The sequence below is a fragment of the Oncorhynchus keta genome, chromosome 1, assembly GCF_023373465.1.
Source record: "Oncorhynchus keta strain PuntledgeMale-10-30-2019 chromosome 1, Oket_V2, whole genome shotgun sequence".
NCBI lineage: Eukaryota > Metazoa > Chordata > Actinopteri > Salmoniformes > Salmonidae > Oncorhynchus > Oncorhynchus keta.
The window spans coordinates 77,098,190-77,120,429 of NC_068421.1; the positions used below are offsets into that span (position 1 = coordinate 77,098,190).

Sequence of the window (22,240 nt, forward strand, 5' to 3'; positions counted from 1 at the left end):
GTAAGGGAATACCCCCTGTATTGGACAAAAATGAATGGCATGTCATTGGCATGGACAAACCATATACACATTGGCCAATACCACCCAATTCGGCGTTGATTCATCCAAAGTGTATTGCAAATGCCATATGGTAATTGCCAGTTGTAACACTTTAAAAATTCAACAGGGGGCAAATGCGCTCCACCGGGGTTTTTCATATTGGATATGTAACCCAAATTAATGTCCAAAAGTAAAATTTTGAAAAAAATGAACTTTTTTCAAAAACTTATCACCCCCTTAAAAAAGTGCTTTCTGACTGTTTTCTTTCGAAATTCTTTCGATTTTTTTGTCAATTACACATGTGTAAGAACTGTATGAATATACTTTTGTCCAATTTTATTATCTCATTTTTTTAATTTTTTTTTATATGCGCATAAGGAATATGTTTTGTCCAATTCCACATAGATTTATAGGAAGTCAAAGTCAAAAGTCAAAATGTCAAAATTTTGTAAAACTTCACACACCCATAAAAAAGTGCTTTCTGGACTGTTTTTCGAAATTCTTTCGATTTTTTGTCAATTACACATGTAAGAACTGTATGAATATACTTTTGTCCAATTTTATTATCATAATTTTTTTTTTACATGCGCATAAGAATATGTTTTGTCCAATTCCAATATGATTTCATAGGAAGTCAAAAGTCAAAAAGTCAAAAATGTCAAAATTTTGTAAAAACTTCACACACCCTTAAAAAGTGCTTTCTTTCAATTTTTTTGGACCGTTTTGAAATTCTTTCAATTTTTTTGTCAATTACACATGTGTAAGAACTGTATGAATATACTTTTGTCAATTTTATTATCATATTTTTTTATATATTTTTTAATTGTGCATAAGGATTTTTTTGTGACGTAAGAAATTTGACATGCTCAAAAATCCTGAGAAATGCAAAATTGACCGTATGAACCTTCGGGATGGCCGGGCAGTGATAGTTGTTCCTTTCCATCACTGTTGTGTTGACTTCATCATGTCCATTTTGTGATGTTTTTTCATCATATTTGCTGCATTTGCAATATGTTTCAATGTGCATTTACCATATGAAATTTGACCTTGCTCAAAAATGCAAAATTGACTGGTCTGATGAACACAGGATGGCGGGTGATAGTTGTACATTTCATCACTCGTTGTGTTGATTTCATCATCTCCGTTAGTGATGTTTTTACACTATAGAATCATATTGCAAATGCACGTGCATTGTTGTGCAAACTGGTAACCCAAAAATAAAAATATGGTTGTGGGAATGCATTTAATGTCATTCTGACTCGCTATGGGAACACAGGATGGCAGTGATAGTTGTACATTTCATCACTGTTGTGTTGATTTCATCATGTCCATTAGGTGATGTTTTTTCACTAGAATCATATTGCATCATTTGCATATGTTTCAATGTGCATTTACCTATATGTTTGACATGCTCAAAAATGCTAAATTGACTGGTCTGATGGACACAGGATGGCCGAGCAGTGATAGTTGTACATTTCATCACTCGTTGTGTTGATTTCATCATGTCCATTAGGTGATGTTTTTTCACTATAGAATCATATTGCAAGTGCACGCGCATTTGCACATGTTTCAATGTGCATTTACCATATGAAATTTGACATGCTCAAAATGCTAAATTGACTGGTCTGATGAACACAGGATGGCTGAGCAGTGATAGTTGTACATTTCCATCACCTGTTGTGTTGATTTCATCATGTCCATTTGTTTATGTTTTCTCACTTTTGCAAAGTCACTGTGCATTTGCAATATGGTTCAATGGGCAGGTACCATCACGAATTTGTCATGCTATAAAAATCCTGCAGGAATGTGAAATTGACTGGTCTGATGAACACAGATACGAGCAGTGATAGTTGTACATTTCCATCTTGTTGTGTTGATTTCATCATGTCCATTAGGTGATGTTTTTCACTATAGAATCATATTGCAAATGCACGTGCATTGTTGTGCAACTGGTAACCCAAAATTAAAATATGGTTGTAAATGCATTTACCGACATTCTATTATCCATGCCCGCTATGGGAGTACCCTACTACGGCCCTCTATCTATGGGGGCAGTCCTGAGTGCTTTATGGACTGTTTAAAATATTCTGATGGATACGCATGTTGTGCAACTGGTGATTGAAAATAGGCACCTGGTAACCCAAAAATGAAAATATGGTTGTGAATGCATTTACCATATCATTCTGATATTAATGCCCGCTATGGGAACACAGGATGGCCGAGCAGTGATAGTTGTACATTTCCATCACTCGTTGTGTTGATTTCATCATGTCCATTAGGTGATGTTTTTACACTATAGAATCATATTGCAAGTGCGCGCATTTGCAATATGTTTCAATGTGCATTTACCATATGAAATTTGAAATGCTCAAAAATGCAAAATTGACTGGTCTGATGGACACAGGATGGCCGAGCAGTGATAGTTGTACATTTCCATCACTCGTTGTGTTGATTTCATCATGTCCATTAGGTGATGTTTTTTACACTATAGAATCATATTGCAAGTGCGCGCGCATTTGCAATATGTTTCAATGTGCATTTACCATATGAAATTTGAAATGCTCAAAAATGCAAAATTGACTGGTCTGATGGACACAGGATGGCCGAGCAGTGATAGTTGTACATTTCCATCACTCGTTGTGTTGATTTCATCATGTCCATTAGGTGATGTTTTTCACTATAGAATCATATTGCAAATGCACGTGCATTGTTGTGCAACTGGTAACCCAAAAATAAAAATATGGTTGTAAATGCATTTACCGGTCATTCTGATATTAATGCTCGTCTGATGGGAACACAGGATGGCCGGGCAGTGATAGTTGTACATTTCCATCACTCGTTGTGTTGATTTCATCATGTCCATTAGGTGATGTTTTTTCACTATAGAATCATATTGCAAATGCGCGCGCATTTTGCAATATGTTTCAATGTGCATTTACCATATGAAATTTGACATGCTCAAAAATGCAAAATTGACTGGTCTGATGGACACAGGATGGCCGAGCAGTGATAGTTGTACATTTCCATCACTCGTTGTGTTGATTTCATCATGTCCATTAGGTGATGTTTTTCACTATAGAATCATATTGCAAGTGCGCATTTGCAATATGTTTCAATGTGCATTTACCATATGAAATTTGACATGCTCAAAAATGCAAAATTGACTGGTCTGATGAACACAGGATGGCTGAGCAGTGATAGTTGTACATTCCATCACCTGTTGTGTTGATTTCATCATGTCCATTTGTTTATGTTTTCTCACTTTTGCAAAGTCACTGTGCATTTGCAATATGGTTCAATGGGCAGGTACCATCACGAATTTGTCATGCTATAAAAATCCTGCAGGAATGTGAAATTGACTGGCCCGATGAACTCGGGATAGCTGGGCAGTGATTCTGGTTCATCTCCATGGCTCGTTAGGGTTGATTTCAGAATGTCACTTTTGGTGATGGTCCCTCTCCGTTTAAACATATTGCTAATGTACAAAAGTCAACTAGCAAGTCAGTGTCCATCAGTCAATTAGATGTCATTTTGACACCAAACTGATACCAATTGACACCAAACCCACTTTTTCCAACTCATTTAGAAGCCAACTATCATATATGTCAGAGCAGGCCCATAATTCACAGCGCCTTTAGTTTAAAACATAATAAAAACGTAAAACACATAGTTACGTTCTAGCTGCGGGTCCAGGTCAGACATTATGTGAAGGCCTATGTGAGGCGACCCCGAATCCCGAGTTTCGGCTCGATAGGTCCTTCGGTGCCCGAGTAAAACCCTAATTGGTGCTGAAAATCCACTTTTTCCATGCCTTGCTATGGGGTCCTTGAATGAGCTATCGGACCGAAACGTTGGGGTCCGTCTCTATGGGCCGAGCCGGTTCCAATGCACCTAGTCTTGTGTCTCTGAGACTTTTCTAAATGTCGCCATTTTCGTAATGGTCAAAATGAATTGAAATCATTGCAAATGTACGAGGCTATTTCTCGGTCCGAGAACCTTCTAGAGCCACCTAACTCACCACGCACTATCGACCCGAGGTCTAGAACAGGTTTCTAAAGTTTCGGAACTCTAGGTCTGACGGTTCTTTTTTAGCTCGAACAAAGCTAACTATTGGAGGCACTGTCTGTCTCTACAACCCCCAATACGTCCCTCCTTCCAAGTTGTGTGTCTGTGTGATTTAGTTTTCCTTTGAAATTTTATGGGAAAAATGACTGATTTACAGTTCATGGGGGTTGCCTAATCACACATATGAAGTTTTGGACAGATCTGACTTTTTAACCCCTCGAAACAGCCCCTGAGACACCAATTAAGGCACTTCCGGTTGGCACAGGAAGCTATAAGTCAACACATATCCTCACTGGGCTATGCTTTTACAGAATCCTGTGTTTTAAGTCCTTACGTTAAGAATTGACTGATTTACAGGGTTGAATGCACTATGTCTATCAAACTGCAGGCAGGTAATGGAAAAACACTTTTAGGGTGATTTTAACCACTTCCGGTTGGTCCAGGAAGCCTAGAATCAACACAGGTAGACCTCATACTGGCCTGATGGACTGTTATCAAAGACAGGTTCATACGGCATTCATAACCCATATAGACTTCAGGTTGAATTTAGGGGTGCAGGCAATGTATTCCTATGGGGAGAGAAGTCAATGCAAACTATTTGAAGTAAACACCTTCTTTTAACTATTAAGGGTTAATGCCACACGGTCAACGTTAGGCTTGCACGGATCGGAAGGACCTTAGGAACGTACCTGAGGTCGAATTGTGCTTCACCCTAACGGTTCTCTCACTGTCACCCAAAAGCAAATGACGTTGTGGGGCAGGCTTCATTTTGGGCCTACTTTTTCTAATGGTCGCTGCGCTCAGACCGAGCGAGCTACGGTCAAGCGGGATATCTCGTTGAACTCGGCACGGCCTAGAGATTATGTTTATACCATTGCCTGCTCTCTGTGTCTTTGAGAACCGCACTTTTTCACTCCATCCTTGCTGTGTGTGCGTGTGAGAGCTTTTCTTTGACATCTGTTGGGAGAAATGACTGATTTACAGTTCATGAGGGTTACCTAGTCACACATATGAAGTTTTGAAAAGATCTGACCTTTTAACCCTTGGAAACTGCCACTGTGACATCATTAAAGGCACTTCCGGTTGGCACAGGAAGCTATAAGTAAACCCATGTCTTGATTGACATAGAAACTTACAGAATCCTGAGTTTTAAGTCCTTACGTTAAGAATTGACTGATTTACACAGGGTTGAATGCACTATGTCTATCAAACTGCAGGCAGGTAATGGAAAAACACTTTTAGGGTGATTTTAACCACTTCCGGTTGGTCCAGGAAGCCTACAATCAACACAGGTAGACCTCATACTGGCCTGATGGACTGTTACCAAAGACAGGTTCATACGGCATTCATAACCCATATAGACTTCAGGTTGAATTTAGGGGTAAAGGCAATGTATTCCTATGGGAGAGAAATCAATGCAAACTTTTTGAAGTAAACACCTTCTTTTAACTATTAAGGGTTAATGCCACACGGTCAACGTTAGGCTTGCACGGATCGGAAGGACCTTAGGAACGTACCTGAGGTCGAATTGTGCTTCTCACCCTAACGGTTCTCTCACTGTCACCCAAAAGCAAATGACGTTGTGGGGCAGGCTTCATTTGGGCCTACTTTTCTAATGGTCGCTGCGCTCAGACCGAGCGAGCTACGGTCAAGCGGGATATCTCGTTGAACTCGGCACGGCCTAGACATTATGTTTATGCCATTGCCTGCTCTCTGTGTCTTTAAGAACCACACTTTTTCACTCCATCCTTGCTGTGTGTGCGTGTGAGAGCTTTTCTTTGACATCTGCTGGGAGAAATGACTGATTTACAGTTTAGGAGGGTTACCTGGTCACACATATGAAGTTTTGGAGAGATGTGACTTTTCTAACCCTTCAAAACAGACAGTGTGACCCAATTAAAGGCACTTCCGGTTGGCACAGGAAGCTATAAGTAAACACATGTCTTGATTGACATAGCCACTTACAGAATCCTGAGTTTTAAGTCTTTAAGTTAAGAATTGACTGATCTACACAGGGTTGAATGCACTATGTCTATCAAACTGCATGCAGTGTATGGATCAACACTGATAAGGTGATTTCAACCACTTCCGGTTGCTTCAGGAAGCTTATAATTGGCACAGGTAGACCTCATAGTGGTCTGATGGACTGTCATAGAAGACAGGTTCATAAGTCATTCATAACCCACATAGGCTTCAGGTTGAATTTAGGGGTGCAGGCAATGTATTCCTATGGGGAGAGAAGTCAATGCAAACTCTTTGAAGTAAACACCTTATTTTAACTATTAAGGCTTAATGCCACATGGTCAAGGTTAGGCTTGCACGGATCGGGAGGACCTCAGGAACGTACCTGAGGTCGAATTGTGCTTCTCACCCTAACGGTTCTCTCACTGTCACCCAAAAGCAAATGACATTGAGGGCCAGGCTTCCTTTTGCGCCTTCTTTTTTTCAAGGTCGCTGCACTCAGAGCGAGCTACGGTCAAGCGGGGCGTCTCGTTGAACTCTGCACAGCCTGGAGACTATGGTGATGCCATTTTTTGTGTTGATTTCAGAATGCCATTTTGGTGATGGTCCCTCTCCGTTTAAACATATTGCTAATGTACAAAAGTCAACTAGCAAGTCAGTGTCCACCAGTCAATTAGATGTCATTCTGACACCAAACTGATACCAATTGACACCAAACCCACTTTTTCCAACTCATTTAGAAGCCAACTATCACATATGTCAGAGCAGGCCCATAATTCACAGCGCCATTAGTTTAAAACATAATAAAAACGTAAAACACATAGTTACGTTCTAGCTGCGGGTCCAGGTCAGACATTATGTGAAGGCCTATGTGAGGCGACCCAATCCCGAGTTTCGGCTCGATAGGTCCTTCGGTGCCCGAGTAAAACCCTAATTGGTGCTGAAAATCCATTTTTTCAATGCCTTGCTATGGGGTCCTTGAATGAGCTATCGGACCGAAACGTTGTGGTCCGTCTCTATGGCCCGAGCCGGTTTCAATGCACCTAGTCTTGTGTCTCTGAGACTTTTCTAAATGTCGCCATTTTCGTAATGGTCAAAATGAATTGAAGACATTGCAAATGTACGAGGCTATTTCTCGGTCCGAGAACCTTCTAGAGCCACCTAACTCACCACGCACTATCGACCCGAGGCCTAGAACAGGTTTCTAAAGTTTCGGAACTCTAGGTCTGACGGTTCTTTTTAGCTCGAACAAAGCTAACTATTGGAGGCACTGTCTGTCTCTACAACCCCCAATACGTCCCTCCTTCCAAGTTGTGTGTCTGTGTGATTTAGTTTTCCTTTGAAATTTTATGGGAAAAATGACTGATTTACAGTTCATGGGGTTGCCTAATCACACATATGAAGTTTTGGACAGATCTGACTTTTTAACCCCTCGAAACAGCCCCTGAGACACCAATTAAGGCACTTCCGGTTGTCACAGGAAGCTATAAGTCAACACATATCCTCACTGGGCTATGCTTTTACAGAATCCTGAGTTTTAAGTCCTTACGTTAAGAATTGACTGATTTACACAGGGTTGAATGCACTATGTCTATCAAACTGCAGGCAGGTAATGGGAAAACACTTTTAGGGTGATTTTAACCACTTCCGGTTGGTCCAGGAAGCTTAGAATCAACACAGGTAGACCTCATACTGGCCTGATGGACTGTTACCAAAGACAGGTTCATACGGCATTCATAACCCATATAGACTTCAGGTTGAATTTAGGGGTAAAGGCAATGTATTCCTATGGGGAGAGAAATCAATGCAAACTTTTTGAAGTAAACACCATCTTTTAACTATTAAGGGTTAATGCCACACTGTCAACGTTAGGCTTGCACGGATCGGAAGGACCTTAGGAACATACCTGAGGTCGAATTGTGCTTCTCACCTAACGGTTCTCTCACTGTCACCCAAAAGCAAATGACGTTGTGGGGCAGGCTTCATTTGGGCCTACTTTTCTAATGGTCGCTGCGCTCAGACCGAGCGAGCTACGGTCAAGCGGGATATCTCGTTGAACTCGGCACGGCCTAGACATTATGTTTATGCCATTGCCTGCTCTCTGTGTCTTTAAGAACCACACTTTTTCACTCCATCCTTGCTGTGTGTGCGTGTGAGAGCTTTTCTTTGACATCTGCTGGGAGAAATGACTGATTTACAGTTCACGAGGGTTACCTAGTCACACATATGAAGTTTTGAAAAGATCTGACCTTTTTAACCCATGGAAACTGCCACTGTGACACCATTAAAGGCACTTCCGGTTGGCACAGGAAGCTATAAATAAACTCATATCATGATTGGGGTATGCCTTTACAGAATCCTGAGTTTTAAGTCTTTACGTTAAGAACTGAGTTATTTACGGAGGGTTTAGTGAGTGTGTGTTATTTCAGAAAATCATAGAAAATCACAGAAATCTCGCAGAGCTCCGCAGCACACTTTAAAAGATTCGTAAGAACAACCTGCAACTGGATCTGTAACCGTTGAAAAAAAACACCTATCCGTGAACATCACCAAGGTGTCGTTGTGCGATTTCTCTTAAATGACGATAGATAAATGGCTGGTTCTTTTTTATTGACACCGGAGGCTCCTTGACTTTGACGTGAAGTGGAAAAATAATTTCTCTATTTTCATTTTGGACCTTTAATCCCAGATAAATGGCCATAACTCAAAAACCGTTGAGGCCTAGACGCCATCTTGTTCGGGGCCAACTGCCCATTATGCCGCCCCTACGCTCACCGAGTTTCGGCTTCTAAATATTTTCAGTTTTCGAGATAAGGCCCCGTCGTGAATCGTGATGTTTTGTAGCAATAGCCATATGATTGCTTATGCCCTCTTGTGGGAATTTCGGGACATGGGAAAAATGACATAAATCTTATTATTTTTGTAAAACGGAAACCGAATGTCCGACAACGTTCATTTGATGACTTCCTGGTAGGTCCGGCCCTGCCGCTCGCCCGACGCCGTCCGCGAATTTTACAAACGATTTCGGACGTCTAGTAAGGGACCGTACATTTGCAATATGGACTTTCTCACTAACCATACAGGTACTGCCGAATTCTTCCCTTATCCAATGGAAAATCTGTGGAGGGAGCTGGAGTTTCGAGTTGCCAAACGTCAGCCTCAACCTTAATGACTTGGAGAAGATCTGCAAAGAGGAGTGGGACAAAATCCCTCCTGAGATGTGTGCAAACCTGGTGGCCAACAACAAGAAACGTTTGACTTCTGTGATTGGCAAAACCCTTCTTGGCACCAAGTACCAAGTCAGGAAATAAAATACTTATTTCCCTCATTAAAATGCAAATCAATTTATAACATTTTTGACATTCGTTCTTATGGATTTTTTTTGTTATTCTGTCTGTCACTGTTCAAATAAACCTACCATTAAATTATAGACTGATCATTTCTTTGTCAGTGGGCAAACGTACAAAATCAGCAGGGGATCAAATACTTTTTCCCCTCACTGTACGTTATCCTCTTCCCAATCACATGTTTTATAAGATGGCCACAAAGCATGATTTGTGTGTGAAAGTTACTGATTCTCTCATTATTGACTTAGTCAATAGATGCAGGCACGGGGGCTTCAGTGTATAAAGGTACCAGATAGGGGTGTGTTGCCCAATTCTATGCCAGTCAGTCTAAGTTTATAGGTTTGACTGTGTTAGAGCCACCAACCAGTTATCGCTCCAAATGGACAGTTCACTGCTCTGTGTGCTGCTAGCCACTGCTGTCCTACTCTGTAGCGCCGCCCCAGTGGTGAGTATGTTTGGGCGTCTGCCGGTCTTTGTCAGGGGTCACTGCACCATTCAGTGTGGGCTTGTCAGGGCATATAACTGATACACAATAACTGATAAGGTTTGTTAGCTGTGTAAACGTACAATATTAGATCATAAAGTCATACCTAGAATATGGAACATTTGCGCAGTTTTTTGTGTTTGAAGTTGAGATATTAGATGCCAGTGTTGGGGAATACTGAACTACATAGTTAAATTACTAGTTTAACTACATTTTGCAGTAGCAAAAAAAACATTACTTTCTTGCCATGTAGAGGTGTTGCCAACTACTGGAACTAGAACTACACTACTTTTTGGGGGAAAAACAAAAAGGTGAAGTAGACAATTTCTTTCTTTATCGTCATCAGACCCACATAACTGTCACCTAACACGGTTTGTGTGTTAAATTAGCCAAATTACACGTTCTGTTAACATCTGAGTCCAGAGTGATCTGTTTTTGCAATTTGTAGTGTATGATATTTCAAATTTAGATAATTTACCACAAAATAGTTTAGATGATATGAACTACTTTGTCACCAACTTTAGTTAAGCTACCCTTAAGAAAAATATACTTAACTTCCTTCAGTGTGAAGTAATTGGTAGCTTGGTAAACTATATTTTCAGAGTAGCTTCTAACACTGTCAGATGCTATCAGCATCTTGGAGTGTGTGTGCATGCATAACAGGCAGTAGTGTTTACCATCAGTGTGATGGAATGCAACGCGGTCAATGACCTCACATCACCACTTGTTCTCTCTGGTCCACATCCGCACTTTGACCTTCTTGTCCTCCAACTACACTGGAAATGACAAATTAGCTGGGAAAAGTAGTCATTCTTTCCTCCCCTATTTTACATGGGAGCACTGGACAAAGTTCCTAGGCTTACCTACCATTTTCTATCCTCAAAATCCAAAGCTCAGACATTACAAAATGGCAGTTTTGTAATGTCTAACTTTGTCAGATACTTTCATAATTAGAAAGTCAAGCCCATATTCCAAGCCTTCTGTTTCATGACTGGTTTTATCTCGTGATAGAACCAAATAAACAATATTAAGGCTGAGTGTCGTGATTACAACTGGTTAAATGTTTAACCATTTCTACAGCTATTATTTCAACTCTACCAGTCTTCTGAACAATAGTGATGACAGAATGCTTTACTATAGGTTACTGTCTGTCTACTATTTATTTCTGACCCTGTTGGCAGAGTTGTCCCTTATTTCGTAAGACTGCAGTATGATGCAAATACAATATTACTGTAGTAATTTTGCAGTGCCACTGCAGTTTTTATTTTATTTAACGAGGCAAGTCAGTTCAGAACAAATTCTTATTTACAATGACAGCGTAGGAACAGTGGGTTAACTGCCTTGTAAAAATGTGTCATTCTGTCCCTGAACCTCGTCAGCTCAGGGATTAGATCTAGCAACCTTTCGGTTACTGACCCGACCATCTAACCACTGGGCTACCTGCTGCCCAGTAAACTGAAGTTATTCTGCAATTACTACGTCCAAAATCCCACCGTCAACTGCAGTTAGTGCACTTTCAAAACTGCATTTCTTTTTTGTAAGGGGTGTTGTGTCTGGCTGGCGTAGGCACATGGGTGTGCTAATGCTGGGCACCAACTGATAACCAAAAAGTAACACTGAACTTTACTGTCTGGCCAGCCATGGGTGTTTATATTTGTGTGGTCAGTCTTCCCAATGCCCAGAATGTTGTTTCTAGTGTTTGTCTTTGTAAACTAGGTCCTGTGTTATGTGTATTGTTAGTTATGATTGTGTTAAGTCTTGTGGTAAGTCTTGAATGACCTTGATACTGTGTACAGTGTGTGACAGTTGGTTTGTGGTCCAGCCAGTTCATGGATTGTATTATTTATAACCATGATTGTGGTTTGGGGTCCAGGACAGGCATGGTGAGTCAGACACTCACTGCCCGTTGATGGTTAAGATTTTGGATGCGGTGAAGGGTGTCCCAGCAGGCGCCGTGGCACTGAGTGTCTCCCGACGAGTCAATGGAATGACCTGGGCACAGGTTGCTAGTGGGTACGTATGAGGATGCACCACTGTTTGGGCAATGTTGTTAACTGACTTATTTAAACTAAAATAATATGCATTCAGAAAGATTTGTTACCCAATTTCATAATGAAATGTTATGCTTCTAAGCTATAAAAGAGTTTAACCTGTGACACCCTCTCTCTCTCTTAGAGTGACAGACTTGACAGGGGAAGTCCATAATCTGATCTCAGATCAGGACTTCCAGTCGGGGGTGTACCGAGTTGAGTTTGACACTAAAGCCTACTGGAAGTCTCAGGGAACCACACCTTTCCACGAGACTGCTGAAGTGAGTACAATCCCCAACCTTTAACCCTCTCACTGCTCTGAGACCTGACAATATCCCCCCTTCCATTATGAATTATGAAACGTCATGTGATTAAATTGCTTGCGATATCACACTGGCTTTGACCTGTATCAATAGCTTTTTGTTTGCGACTCTACAATGTTTGTCCTCAATGGAAAAAATTTGTCCTAATTGGAACGAGTTCATAGACCTCGTTGGACAAAAGTAAAATCAGTCTTCCTGGATGTCAGTCTGTGGGAGAGAAATCATAGAAGTAAAACAGCAGTACAAACTGATGTGCCGTGTGTACAGGTGGTGTTCGAGGCCCACGCGGAGGGACATCGCCACTACACTCTGGCCCTGTTGCTGAGTCCCTTCTCCTACACTACCACGGCTGTCGTGATGAAAGCACACGAGTGACACACACACACACACAAAACACACACCTGACCAAGCTTAACAAATAAAAGTGCAGGTAAACGACTGACTGGGCCTTCCTTTGTTGAACATACAATGCCACACACATTCACCAACATACTCATATTCCAGACATTCATCGTTGTCCAACTACACATAGCGTGACAACGGTCTGCACTGATCTGCTGAAGGACGAGGGTCTCGTATGAGTACCAGCCACCTGTCGGAAGAATTTACATTCATGGATTAGTTCAGATCCCTTCTACAGGTGACTGTGTAGGTTAACTAAGGTAATTAATAGTGGTGAAGGTTAATCAAAGGGTAGCACATACCTAAAGCCTAGTTACTGTTTACTGCAACTTGTTAAGTACAGTTGAAGTCTGGAGTTTACATACACTTAGGTTGGAGTCATTAAAACTCATTTTTCAACCATTCCACAAATTTCTTGTTCACAAATTTCTTGTTAAACTAGTTTTGGCAAGTTGGTTAGGACATCTACTTCATGCATGACACAAGTCATTTTTCCAACAATTGCTTAGACAGATTACTTCACTGTATCACAATTCCAGTGGGTCAGAGGTTTACATACACTAAGTTGACTGTGCCCTTAAACAGCTTCGAAAATTCCAGATTCCATGGCTTAAGTAGCTTCTGATAGGCTAATTTACATCATTTGTCAATTGGAGGTGTACCTATCGATGTACTTCAAGGCCTACCTTCAAACTCAGTGCCTCTTTGCTTGACATCATGGGAACATCAAAAGAAATCCTTGGGAGCAATTTCCAAACGCCTGAAGGTACCACGTTCATCTGTACAAACAATAGTACGCAAGTATAAACACCATGGGACCACGCAGCCGTCATACCACTCAGGAAGGAGACACGTTCTGTCTCCTAGAGATAAACGTACTTTGGTTTCGAAAAGTGCAAATCAATCCCAGAACAGCAAAGGACCTTGAAGATGCTGGAGGAAACAGGTACAAAAGTATTTATATCCACAGTAAAACGAGTCCAATATCGATATAATCTGAAAGGCTGCTCAGCAAGGAAGAAGCCACTGCTCCAAAACCAAAAAATGCCAGACTACGGTTTGCAACTGCACATGAGGAAAAAGATCGTACTTTTTGGAGAAATGTCCTCTGGTCTGATGAAACAAATATAGAACTGTTTGGCCATAATGACCATTTATGTTTGGAAGAAAAATGGGGATGCTTGCAAGCTGAAGAACACTATCCCAAACATGATGCTGCCACCCCCGTGCTTCATGTTGTGGGGGTGCTTTGCTGCAGGAGGGACTGGTGTACTTCACAAAATAGATGGCATCATGACATCAACATTAAATGGATATATTGAAGCAAGACATCAGTCAGGAAGTTAAAAGCTTGGTTGCAAATGGGTCTTCCAAATGAACAATGACCCCAAGCATACTTCCAAAGTTGTGGCAAAATGGCTTACATTTACATTTAAGTCATTTAGCAGACGCTCTTATCCAGAGCGACTTACAAATTGGTGCTTAAGGACAACAAGGTCAAGGTGTTGGAGTGGCCATCACAAAGCCTCGACCTCAATCCCATAGAAAATTTGTGGGCAGAACTGAAAAAGTGTGTGCGAGCAAGGAGGCCTACAAACCTGACTCAGTTACACCAGCTCTGTCAGGAGGAATGGGCCAAAATTCACCCAACTTATTGTGAGAAGCTTGTGGAAGGATGGCCGAAACATTTGACTCAAGTTAAACAATTTAAAAAGGCAATGCTACCAAATACTAATTGAGTGTATGTAAACTTCTGACCCACTGGGAATGTGATGTGAGCTTAAATAAATAACTTCTGACATTTCACATTCTTAAAATAAAGTGGTGATTCTAATTGACCTAAACCAGGGAATTTTTACTAGGATTAAAATGTCAGGAATTGTGAAAAGCGATGTTTAAATGTATTTGGCTAAACTTCCGAATTCAACTATGTATTGTCTTACACAGTTTCTCTATGTATGACATCTCTTTCTGTTTTGGCCTTTTGACAACCTAATGATAATGCTGAGTTCATAACCAAGTGAGAATGTGGTATTTACTACATACAAATGGGATAAAAAAATAAAAAAAAATAAAGGATTTTATCACCCCTCCAACTGGTAAATACTACTGGGAAACTAGTCTATCATCTGAGCTCCGACTTCTCCCACATGCTGACCTCTGACGTCACCTAAGGAAATGCAGTTATATGCAACAAAACAGTTATAAAAAGCTTTCTATTAACATGGCTGTTTAAACACTAATTTGTTTAAAAGTATGATCATCGTACTTTTAGTTAATGGATTACGCAGCTTGTTGGCCATTAGCCATTCGGCATTTCTCAACGAGTTCAAAACCCACGAATGCATCCAACTGGTAATTACCACATTCCCACTTGATTTTAAACCCAGCATAAGAACCAGCGGTCGAAGATGCAGAAAAAGAACACATTCAAAAAAATCTGTCAGACTTCAGAGGTGTTTCCCAGAACCTGGCAATGAAGTTGTTTATTCATCTTTTGTTGACAAAAAGAAAAACAACTTTACAAAGTCTAACAGTTCAACTCTAGTACTCTTTTACTGGCTGTTATACCAAAGATTGTGGAAGATTGACAAGATGGCTAACCGGTCGGCTTCACCATGTAAAAAGTTGTCTGATGTCTGGGGGGGAATTATAGCACATGACTATAGGCAACAAAATTGCAGAACAAGACAGAACTGCGAGAAGATATGGCATGAGAAGGCGCTACATCGAATTAAGGTCTTTTATTTTCACAAATGTGTCCTCCAAACAATCTAAAACTTACAAACCCAAAGTCAAAATTAATATGCCTGACCTCAAATGAGAATTTATGATTTGTAGACCAGGTGACACCAATTTAAAAAAGTCACTACTTCCTCTGCGTCATTCTGCACTTCCTGGCGGACGGTAGTAACGCGAGAGTCTGCCCTCTGGCTCCAGTTATGACTCTTTGTTCAAACAGAGCAGAGCATATTGAGGAGACTGGAGAGCTGAGGATTCAAGAGGATTCTACATGGTCCAAGCAGCCAGACCTCTGAACAGCAGAAAAATTGATTACGGACAATCATTGATACACACCTACTCAGCCCATTGTCATGGAAACATATCGTGCATCTTAATCAGAGCAACGGACTGAAAAAATAAATAAATGAATTAGAAAAAAGTGCACTCTAACTTCAGTTCAAAAACAATCCAAACCTTTACTGTATCTTTCAAGCAAGAATGCAAAGTGAAAACCGAGAAAAAAAGGGAAAAAGGCACAAATATGAATACTGCAAACATGTAATAGTCCACATTACTAACTGTGTAGTGGTGAATATAGTCATTTGAAAGAAGAAAAAACAAACAATACAGAGGCAGTAGGAAGGGTGAGGGAGGTCCTTGCCCTCTTCACAGGTCAGCTGGGGGTGTAAACCAAACCACTTGTGACCGGGTGTAGCCAGCTCACTGCCCGGCAGCCCCCTAACCTACCCTTCCCTCCCCCCACTCCCCTCAGAGGCAATAACAATAAATATGTACAACAGAGGGTGTGGCCATTTGGGACACAGCCAGAACACTGATCCTAGACCAACTCCAGTGATGGATGCTTTCCATAATTAATCTCTTCAAACTGTTCCCTGAACAAAGTGAAAAGAGACAATATAACAGGATTAGATAAAAAGAAGCGGATCCTTTGTAGCAAGTAAGATGACGGGATCCAGAGAAAGAAGCCACCGACTCAGTGTCTCTGCTACAGTAACTCATAATGCCCTCAAGAGGGACGAAAGCTAGGCTGCTCACATCTTCTGCAACGTATAAAAACAACGAGAGCATTTATCCAACATTGCAAAAATCTGTTACGGAGCATAAGGCATAGCACAAGAGAAGCCCCAAACACTGACCTATACCCAGAGCCATAGACAGAGAAATACCTTGTGTACAGTATGTCATATCGCTTTTAATACCTTGACCCTGATCCCTATGATCAACACTAGTCTGTCAGGTTTCTCTCAACACTGACGAGTTACTGAGACACAATAGAGGATCTCATGGGAAGAGAATGAAAAGGGGAACGAGTAGAGATAAGTGCAGAAGAGAGGTAGGTAGAATGATGATAATGGGTAACAGAAGTGGAACTTTGGCACGGTTGACCACCTCCAAAAGAATGTTATTACTACCATGTCTTTTTAGATTCTGTCTCACCTCATCTGATTGGTCAGAACTACAACATTGAGGTCTTATGTGACCATTGTAACCACGTCAGAGCCAAACCAAACACAGACTTTAGCCTGGTGCTTTGTTGACCACTTTAGCTTATGAGCAGAAATGACTGTTCCTCCCCAGCACTACAAGAGTGACAGGCCCGAGAGAGCAAGGCTGCGTCCCAAATGACACCCTACTCCCTGTATAGTTTACTTCTTTTTATCAGGACGCATAGGAGTCCAGTCAAAAGTAGTGCACTTTAGGACACAGGGTGCCATTTTCAACAAACCCCATGTTTGGAGCAGGACAGGAGTATCCCAGTTTGATTCACACTCTCGTTCTCCTGCATTCTTGCAGTACTGTGATGGAGAAAACCTGGGTTGTTTGGATAGAGCAGTTCTACTTGAGAAGTACACTTGACAAATGAACAAATCACTAGGAAAACACAGAAAAGTACACCTATGCATAAATATGAAGTGTATGAGAAACAACTATGTACAAGAAAAAAAACGCTAAGTAAAAAATAAAATACCTCCTACATTTTTCCTTGCTAATCTTAGTGCTAAATATTTAAGAATTTCAAGTCTTTATGGCCCAAGTTGCAGTCTACCATTCAAGAACAGGGTTAGCTGTTAGCATTAGCTTCCGTTCTCTCATTCTGGCCCCTCTCAATGCCTTGCAAGCTTATTAGGAACACACCACAGTTCAGACCAATAATGTATACAAACCCTGGATTGCTATTGGCCAGTAAGAGGCTTTGAAGCCACCGGTCAGTAATATTGGCACTCCACAGAAGAAGCAGTCCTCCATAGGAATGAATTAAATTCTACACAGGACAAAATTACAAGTATTTTTGTGGTAGTAATGGGGACAGTAGCATTAGAACTTTCAATAAAGTATACTTTAAGGAAAACAAATTATGTGTATGTTTACTCTATTACACACTTAATGCATACTTTTAAATTGTGAGTTAAATGCCTTCCTACAGTTTCAAAAATATTTTTTTTGCGATCAAGATGGAGTGATGGTAGCTTCAAAACCTCGCCTGTCGTCAGTCATCTAGTGTATATATAAATTATTGGTTCAGACAGACACACTGCCCAATCTGCAAGCTCACACTCATTAAAGACACCTAACATATGATCAAACACATGGTCCAGTTACCTAATACATGAGCCACACACACACATTTAAAACATAATCCTGTACCAAACACACTGTCCACACTGTATAAACTCCTCCATAATAACAGACTACAAATACCAGAGGAAAAATGACATCCAGCTTTAGAATCTTCAGTCTTAAGCTCTGCTCCAGGTTGTTGCAGGTGGCTTGCTGTTGAAGGCTCAGCAAGCCTGACATAACACCCTGGATCAGAGCGACTATAGTCCTCTGACCTGTCTTTCTGTACTGGAGCACCCTCCATAACGTCAGTAAGTCTTTTCACGCAGTGCACCTCGAGGGAAAAAAAAGACACAAAAGGCTAAACTGGAACAAAATATAGACATCTCAAAATGATATAAATTATAATTAAAGGAAAAAAACATCTGGTAATAAAATAAATTAAGGCATGCAAAAGAATGTCAGCCTAAGAGATTGGTATATTTTCTTTTTTAAGCCATCTATTGTTAGAACATCTTCCCATTTAAATGGAAGAACCAGGTAAGTCCTCAGGAAGGTAGCTGCCAAAACAAATTCAAATTCAATTCAAATCCACTGGAATAACAACAGGCTCTGAGCATTTAAAAGGCTGAATATTTACATACGTGTTCTATGCTCGAGCTTTAAGAGTCAAGTATTTACATACGTGCTCTGTGCATCATGCGTGTCAGCAGTGCAGCAAAGGAACAGCAAAACACTCATGTGACACAGAGAAACAGGATAGTGCTTTAAAACGTCTGTTAAAAAAAGGCAAAAACTGAAGAAAAAAATAAACATTTGACCATTTCAGAAAATGTACATCACAAATAAGTCACCTTCATTTAGCGCCTGTCCTCTTTAAGGAATATGTTTTTTCTTTAACCGAACGGTGTAAAAATGATATAAAGTGAAGACAAAATGTCTGTTGGCTTGTAAGGTGATGGTACTGAGATGTTAAAAGTGAAAACTGTGCTGAGCTGTGAGATAAAGGCAAAGTCCCAAATGGCACCATTTTCCCCTATATAGTGCACTACTTTTGACCAGAGCACTAAGGACCCTGGGCAATATATAGGGAATAGGGTGTGGTTTGGGAGGCAACCAGAGAGCCATGGTTCTGAGGCTGAGCCTGACACTTTAAGGCTTTGCAGTAAACATCTGATGTGAAAACAACACTGCCTCTCCCTCCTCATACTGAATCATGACATGTTGATGTTAAGTAGCTTAATAGCTAAAGCCAGCATGGACACATTGACATGCAGAGACACACACACACACACACCCCATCTCAACATCCACAATCCTCACAGAACACACACACAATTGTTTGATTAAACAGAACCTATGTCCCTTCCGCTTTCATATTTTAGTTGGACATTTTCTTCAGAGTAAGGTTTCTTGGCAGCGTTACACGGTGTGCCTCCCTCCACAACCCCACCCCCCCTCTGTCCTGCTTTGGGGTCCCAGTTGGAGTGTGAGGGGGTGTGATGAGGTCAGGGACAGTGGGGGTCAGTAGTCAGTAGTCTGTAATGGGGGCCAGGTCAGGGTGGAGGTCCACGGTGATGTTCTTGTACAGGGAGCTCAGGGAGATCTCAGGGGTGTAGTTGAGGTTGTTCAGTCCATCCAGGTGCTGCCTCTCTTTGGAATACCTCAGTAACTTGTACCTGGAGAGAGGACAGAGAGGGTGAGGATAAGCTAGCAGTTAACATCCATACTGACAGTCACAAAACGGCATCCTATATAAATACATATTCCCTAGGTGCCCTGAACAAAAGTAGTTCACTACGTAAGGAATAGGATTCCATTTCAGGTGCAGACACAGGGAAAGAGAGGAGAGGTGGTGAAGCTAGCCGTTACAGTACGATTTATACCTGGAGTCACAGTGAAACGAGAGGATTGGCCTAGTTCGTGTGGTGGAAAAATGAGAGGTGATATACTTGTGACTGGTGATTTGCAGGCCATGAGGTCCAGCGTGATGACTCCACGTTTTATGACATTGTGTTTGGATGGCTGACCATTTGTGGGCTGTCACAGGGGTCAAACACACCTTATCTGTGGAATTCATGGAGAAGAGATGTTCCCACAGATCCCTGGGAGCATGGACACGTTGGTGTGAAGACTGATGAAAACTTGAGGAAATTAATGTTAGTGTGAATTAAATTGTAAATGTTTGGACTGTTTCAAGAGTTAATAAAGAGCTATGAATTTTGATATGTTTTAGTGTACTGTAAGTGGTACAGATTTGTTTGTCGGACAGAGGACAGTTCAAAGAGGGAGCAACACGGTGCGTTCCTATCATTTAAATTGAGTTGATTACAATCTGTGTGTGTTTTCCTGTCTTTTTTTTTTTTTTTTTTTTTAAATGTTAATTTAAGTTTCTGCTTGAATTTGGTTTAAAAGGACAGTGAAATTTTCCATACTTTGAGGAGTTGCTAGCAAGCTCCTGTGTGTATTACACACAAGTTTACTCTTAGAGATGATTCTTAACTGAAGACATGGGTAACCACGTTAGTGCCTTCAGAAAATATTCAGAACCTGACGTATTCCACATTTTGTGTTATAGCCTGAATTCAAAATGGATTAAAATATGTTTCATCCTCACCCATCTACACACAATACCTCATAATGACAAAGTGAAAACCTGTTTTCAGACATATTTGCAAATTGATTGAAAATGAAACACAAATCTAATTTACATAAGTATTCATACCAAAGTCAATACTTAGTAGAAGCACCTTTGGCAGCGATTACAGCTGAGAGTTTTTCTGGGCGAGTCTAATGCTTGCCACACATGTATTGTATAACATCTGCCCATTATTATTTTCAAAATTCTTCAAGGTCTGCCAAATTAGTTGTTAATAATTGCTAGACAGGTCTGCCATAGATTTTCAAGCAGTTTTAAGTCAAAACTGTAACTTGGCCACTCAGGAACATTCACTGTCTTCTTGGTAAGCAATTCCAGTGTAGATTTGGCCTTGTTTTTAGGTTATTATCCTGCTGAAAGGTGAAGTCATCTTCCAGTGTCTGTTGGAAAGCAACCTGAACCAGGTTTTCTTCTAGGATTTTGCCTGTGCTTAGCTACATTCAGTTTACTTTTTATACTGAAAAAACAGGCACACACATAACATGATGCAGCAACCCCTATGTTTAAAAATAATGGTGAGTGATACTCAGTAATGTGTTATATTGGATTTGCCCCAAAAATACAACTTTGTATTCAGGACAAGGGAATTGCTTTGCTACATTTTTTGCAGTACCACTTTTTAAGTCCGTTAAGAACAAATTCTTATTTACAATGACAGCCTACCAAAAGGTCTCCTGCCGGGTTGGGAGCTGGGATAAAAAAAAATATAAGACACACATCAAGACAAGAGAGACAACACCACATAAAGAGAGGCCAAAGACAACAACATAGCATGGTAGCTATACAACATGGTAGCAGAACAAAACAGGGTACAAACAACACAAAGGGAAAGAAGGTTGAGACAATACATCACGTTAGTGCCATGTTGAAAACAGGATGCATGCTTTGGAATATTTTTGCTCTGTACAAGTGTCCTTTTTACTCTGTCAAATCAGGTTAGTATTGTGGAGTAACTACAATGTTGCTGATCCATCCTCAGTTCTCCCATCACAGCCATTAAACTATCTGTTTTAAAGTCACCATTGACCTCATGGTGAAATCCCTGAGTAGTTTCCTTCCTCTCTGGAAACTGAGTTAGGAAGGACACCTGTAGCTTTGTAGTGACTGGGTGTATTGATACACCATCCAGTGTAATTAAGAACTTCACCATGCTCAAAGGGATATTCATTGTCTGCTTTATTTTTTTTTTAACCATCTACCAATAGGAGCCCTTTGGAAGACCTCTGGTCTCAGTTTGAATTTCACTGCTAGACTGAGGGACCTTACATATAATTGTATGTGTGGGGTACAGAGATAAGATGGTCATTCAAAATTCATCTTAAACATTATTGCACACAGAGTCCATGCAACTTATTATGACACTTGTTAAGCACATTTTTTGTCCTGAACTTATTTGGGCTTGCCATAATAAAAGGGTTTGAATACTTATTGACTCAAGACATTTCAGCTTTTTCATTTATGTGTAAAAATATCTAAAAACATAATTCCACTTTGACATAGGGCCAGGGACAAAAAAAATAATCTTAATTTAACCCATTTTAAATCCCGGCTGTAACAAAATGCGTAAAAAGGCAAGGGGTTTGAAGACTTTGTATCTAATGTATCATGTCTAATGTATCATGTAT

The 22,240-nt window shown here is 40.6% G+C and overlaps 2 protein-coding genes across 27 annotated transcripts in view; one reads left to right on the forward strand and one right to left on the reverse strand.

Annotated features, from left to right (window-relative positions):
• The first annotated feature begins 9,710 nt into the window (after positions 1-9,710).
• Positions 9,711-12,689, forward strand: ttr (transthyretin (prealbumin, amyloidosis type I)). Its single transcript, XM_035785868.2, has 4 exons — positions 9,711-9,858; positions 11,771-11,910; positions 12,073-12,208; positions 12,518-12,689. Exons 1-4 carry the CDS (start codon positions 9,793-9,795, stop codon positions 12,623-12,625), a joined length of 450 nt encoding a protein of 149 aa, XP_035641761.1. The 5' UTR covers positions 9,711-9,792; the 3' UTR covers positions 12,626-12,689.
• Positions 12,690-15,109: 2,420 nt separating this feature from the next.
• b4galt6 (UDP-Gal:betaGlcNAc beta 1,4- galactosyltransferase, polypeptide 6) overlaps positions 15,110-22,240 on the reverse strand; it is a 31,154-nt gene continuing 24,023 nt past the window's right edge. For all 26 annotated transcript variants that reach the window (XM_052461363.1, XM_052461358.1, XM_052461351.1 and 23 more), the window contains one exon: positions 15,110-19,635. In XM_052461363.1, the coding sequence (XP_052317323.1) occupies positions 19,488-19,635 (148 nt within the window). In that variant the 3' untranslated portion in view covers positions 15,110-19,487. The remainder of the gene's footprint in view (positions 19,636-22,240) is intronic.

What these genes read in the sequence shown, in the direction of transcription:
- ttr (XM_035785868.2), top strand. Translation starts at nt 9,793, where the DNA reads ATGGACAGTTCACTGCTCTGTGTGCTGCTAGCCACTGCTGTCCTACTC. An exon ending in TGGGCACAGGTTGCTAGTGG is followed by an intron (nt 11,911 to 12,072) that starts GTACGTATGAGG and finishes TCTCTCTCTTAG; the next exon opens with AGTGACAGACTTGACAGGGG. An exon ending in CTTTCCACGAGACTGCTGAA is followed by an intron (nt 12,209 to 12,517) that starts GTGAGTACAATC and finishes CCGTGTGTACAG; the next exon opens with GTGGTGTTCGAGGCCCACGC.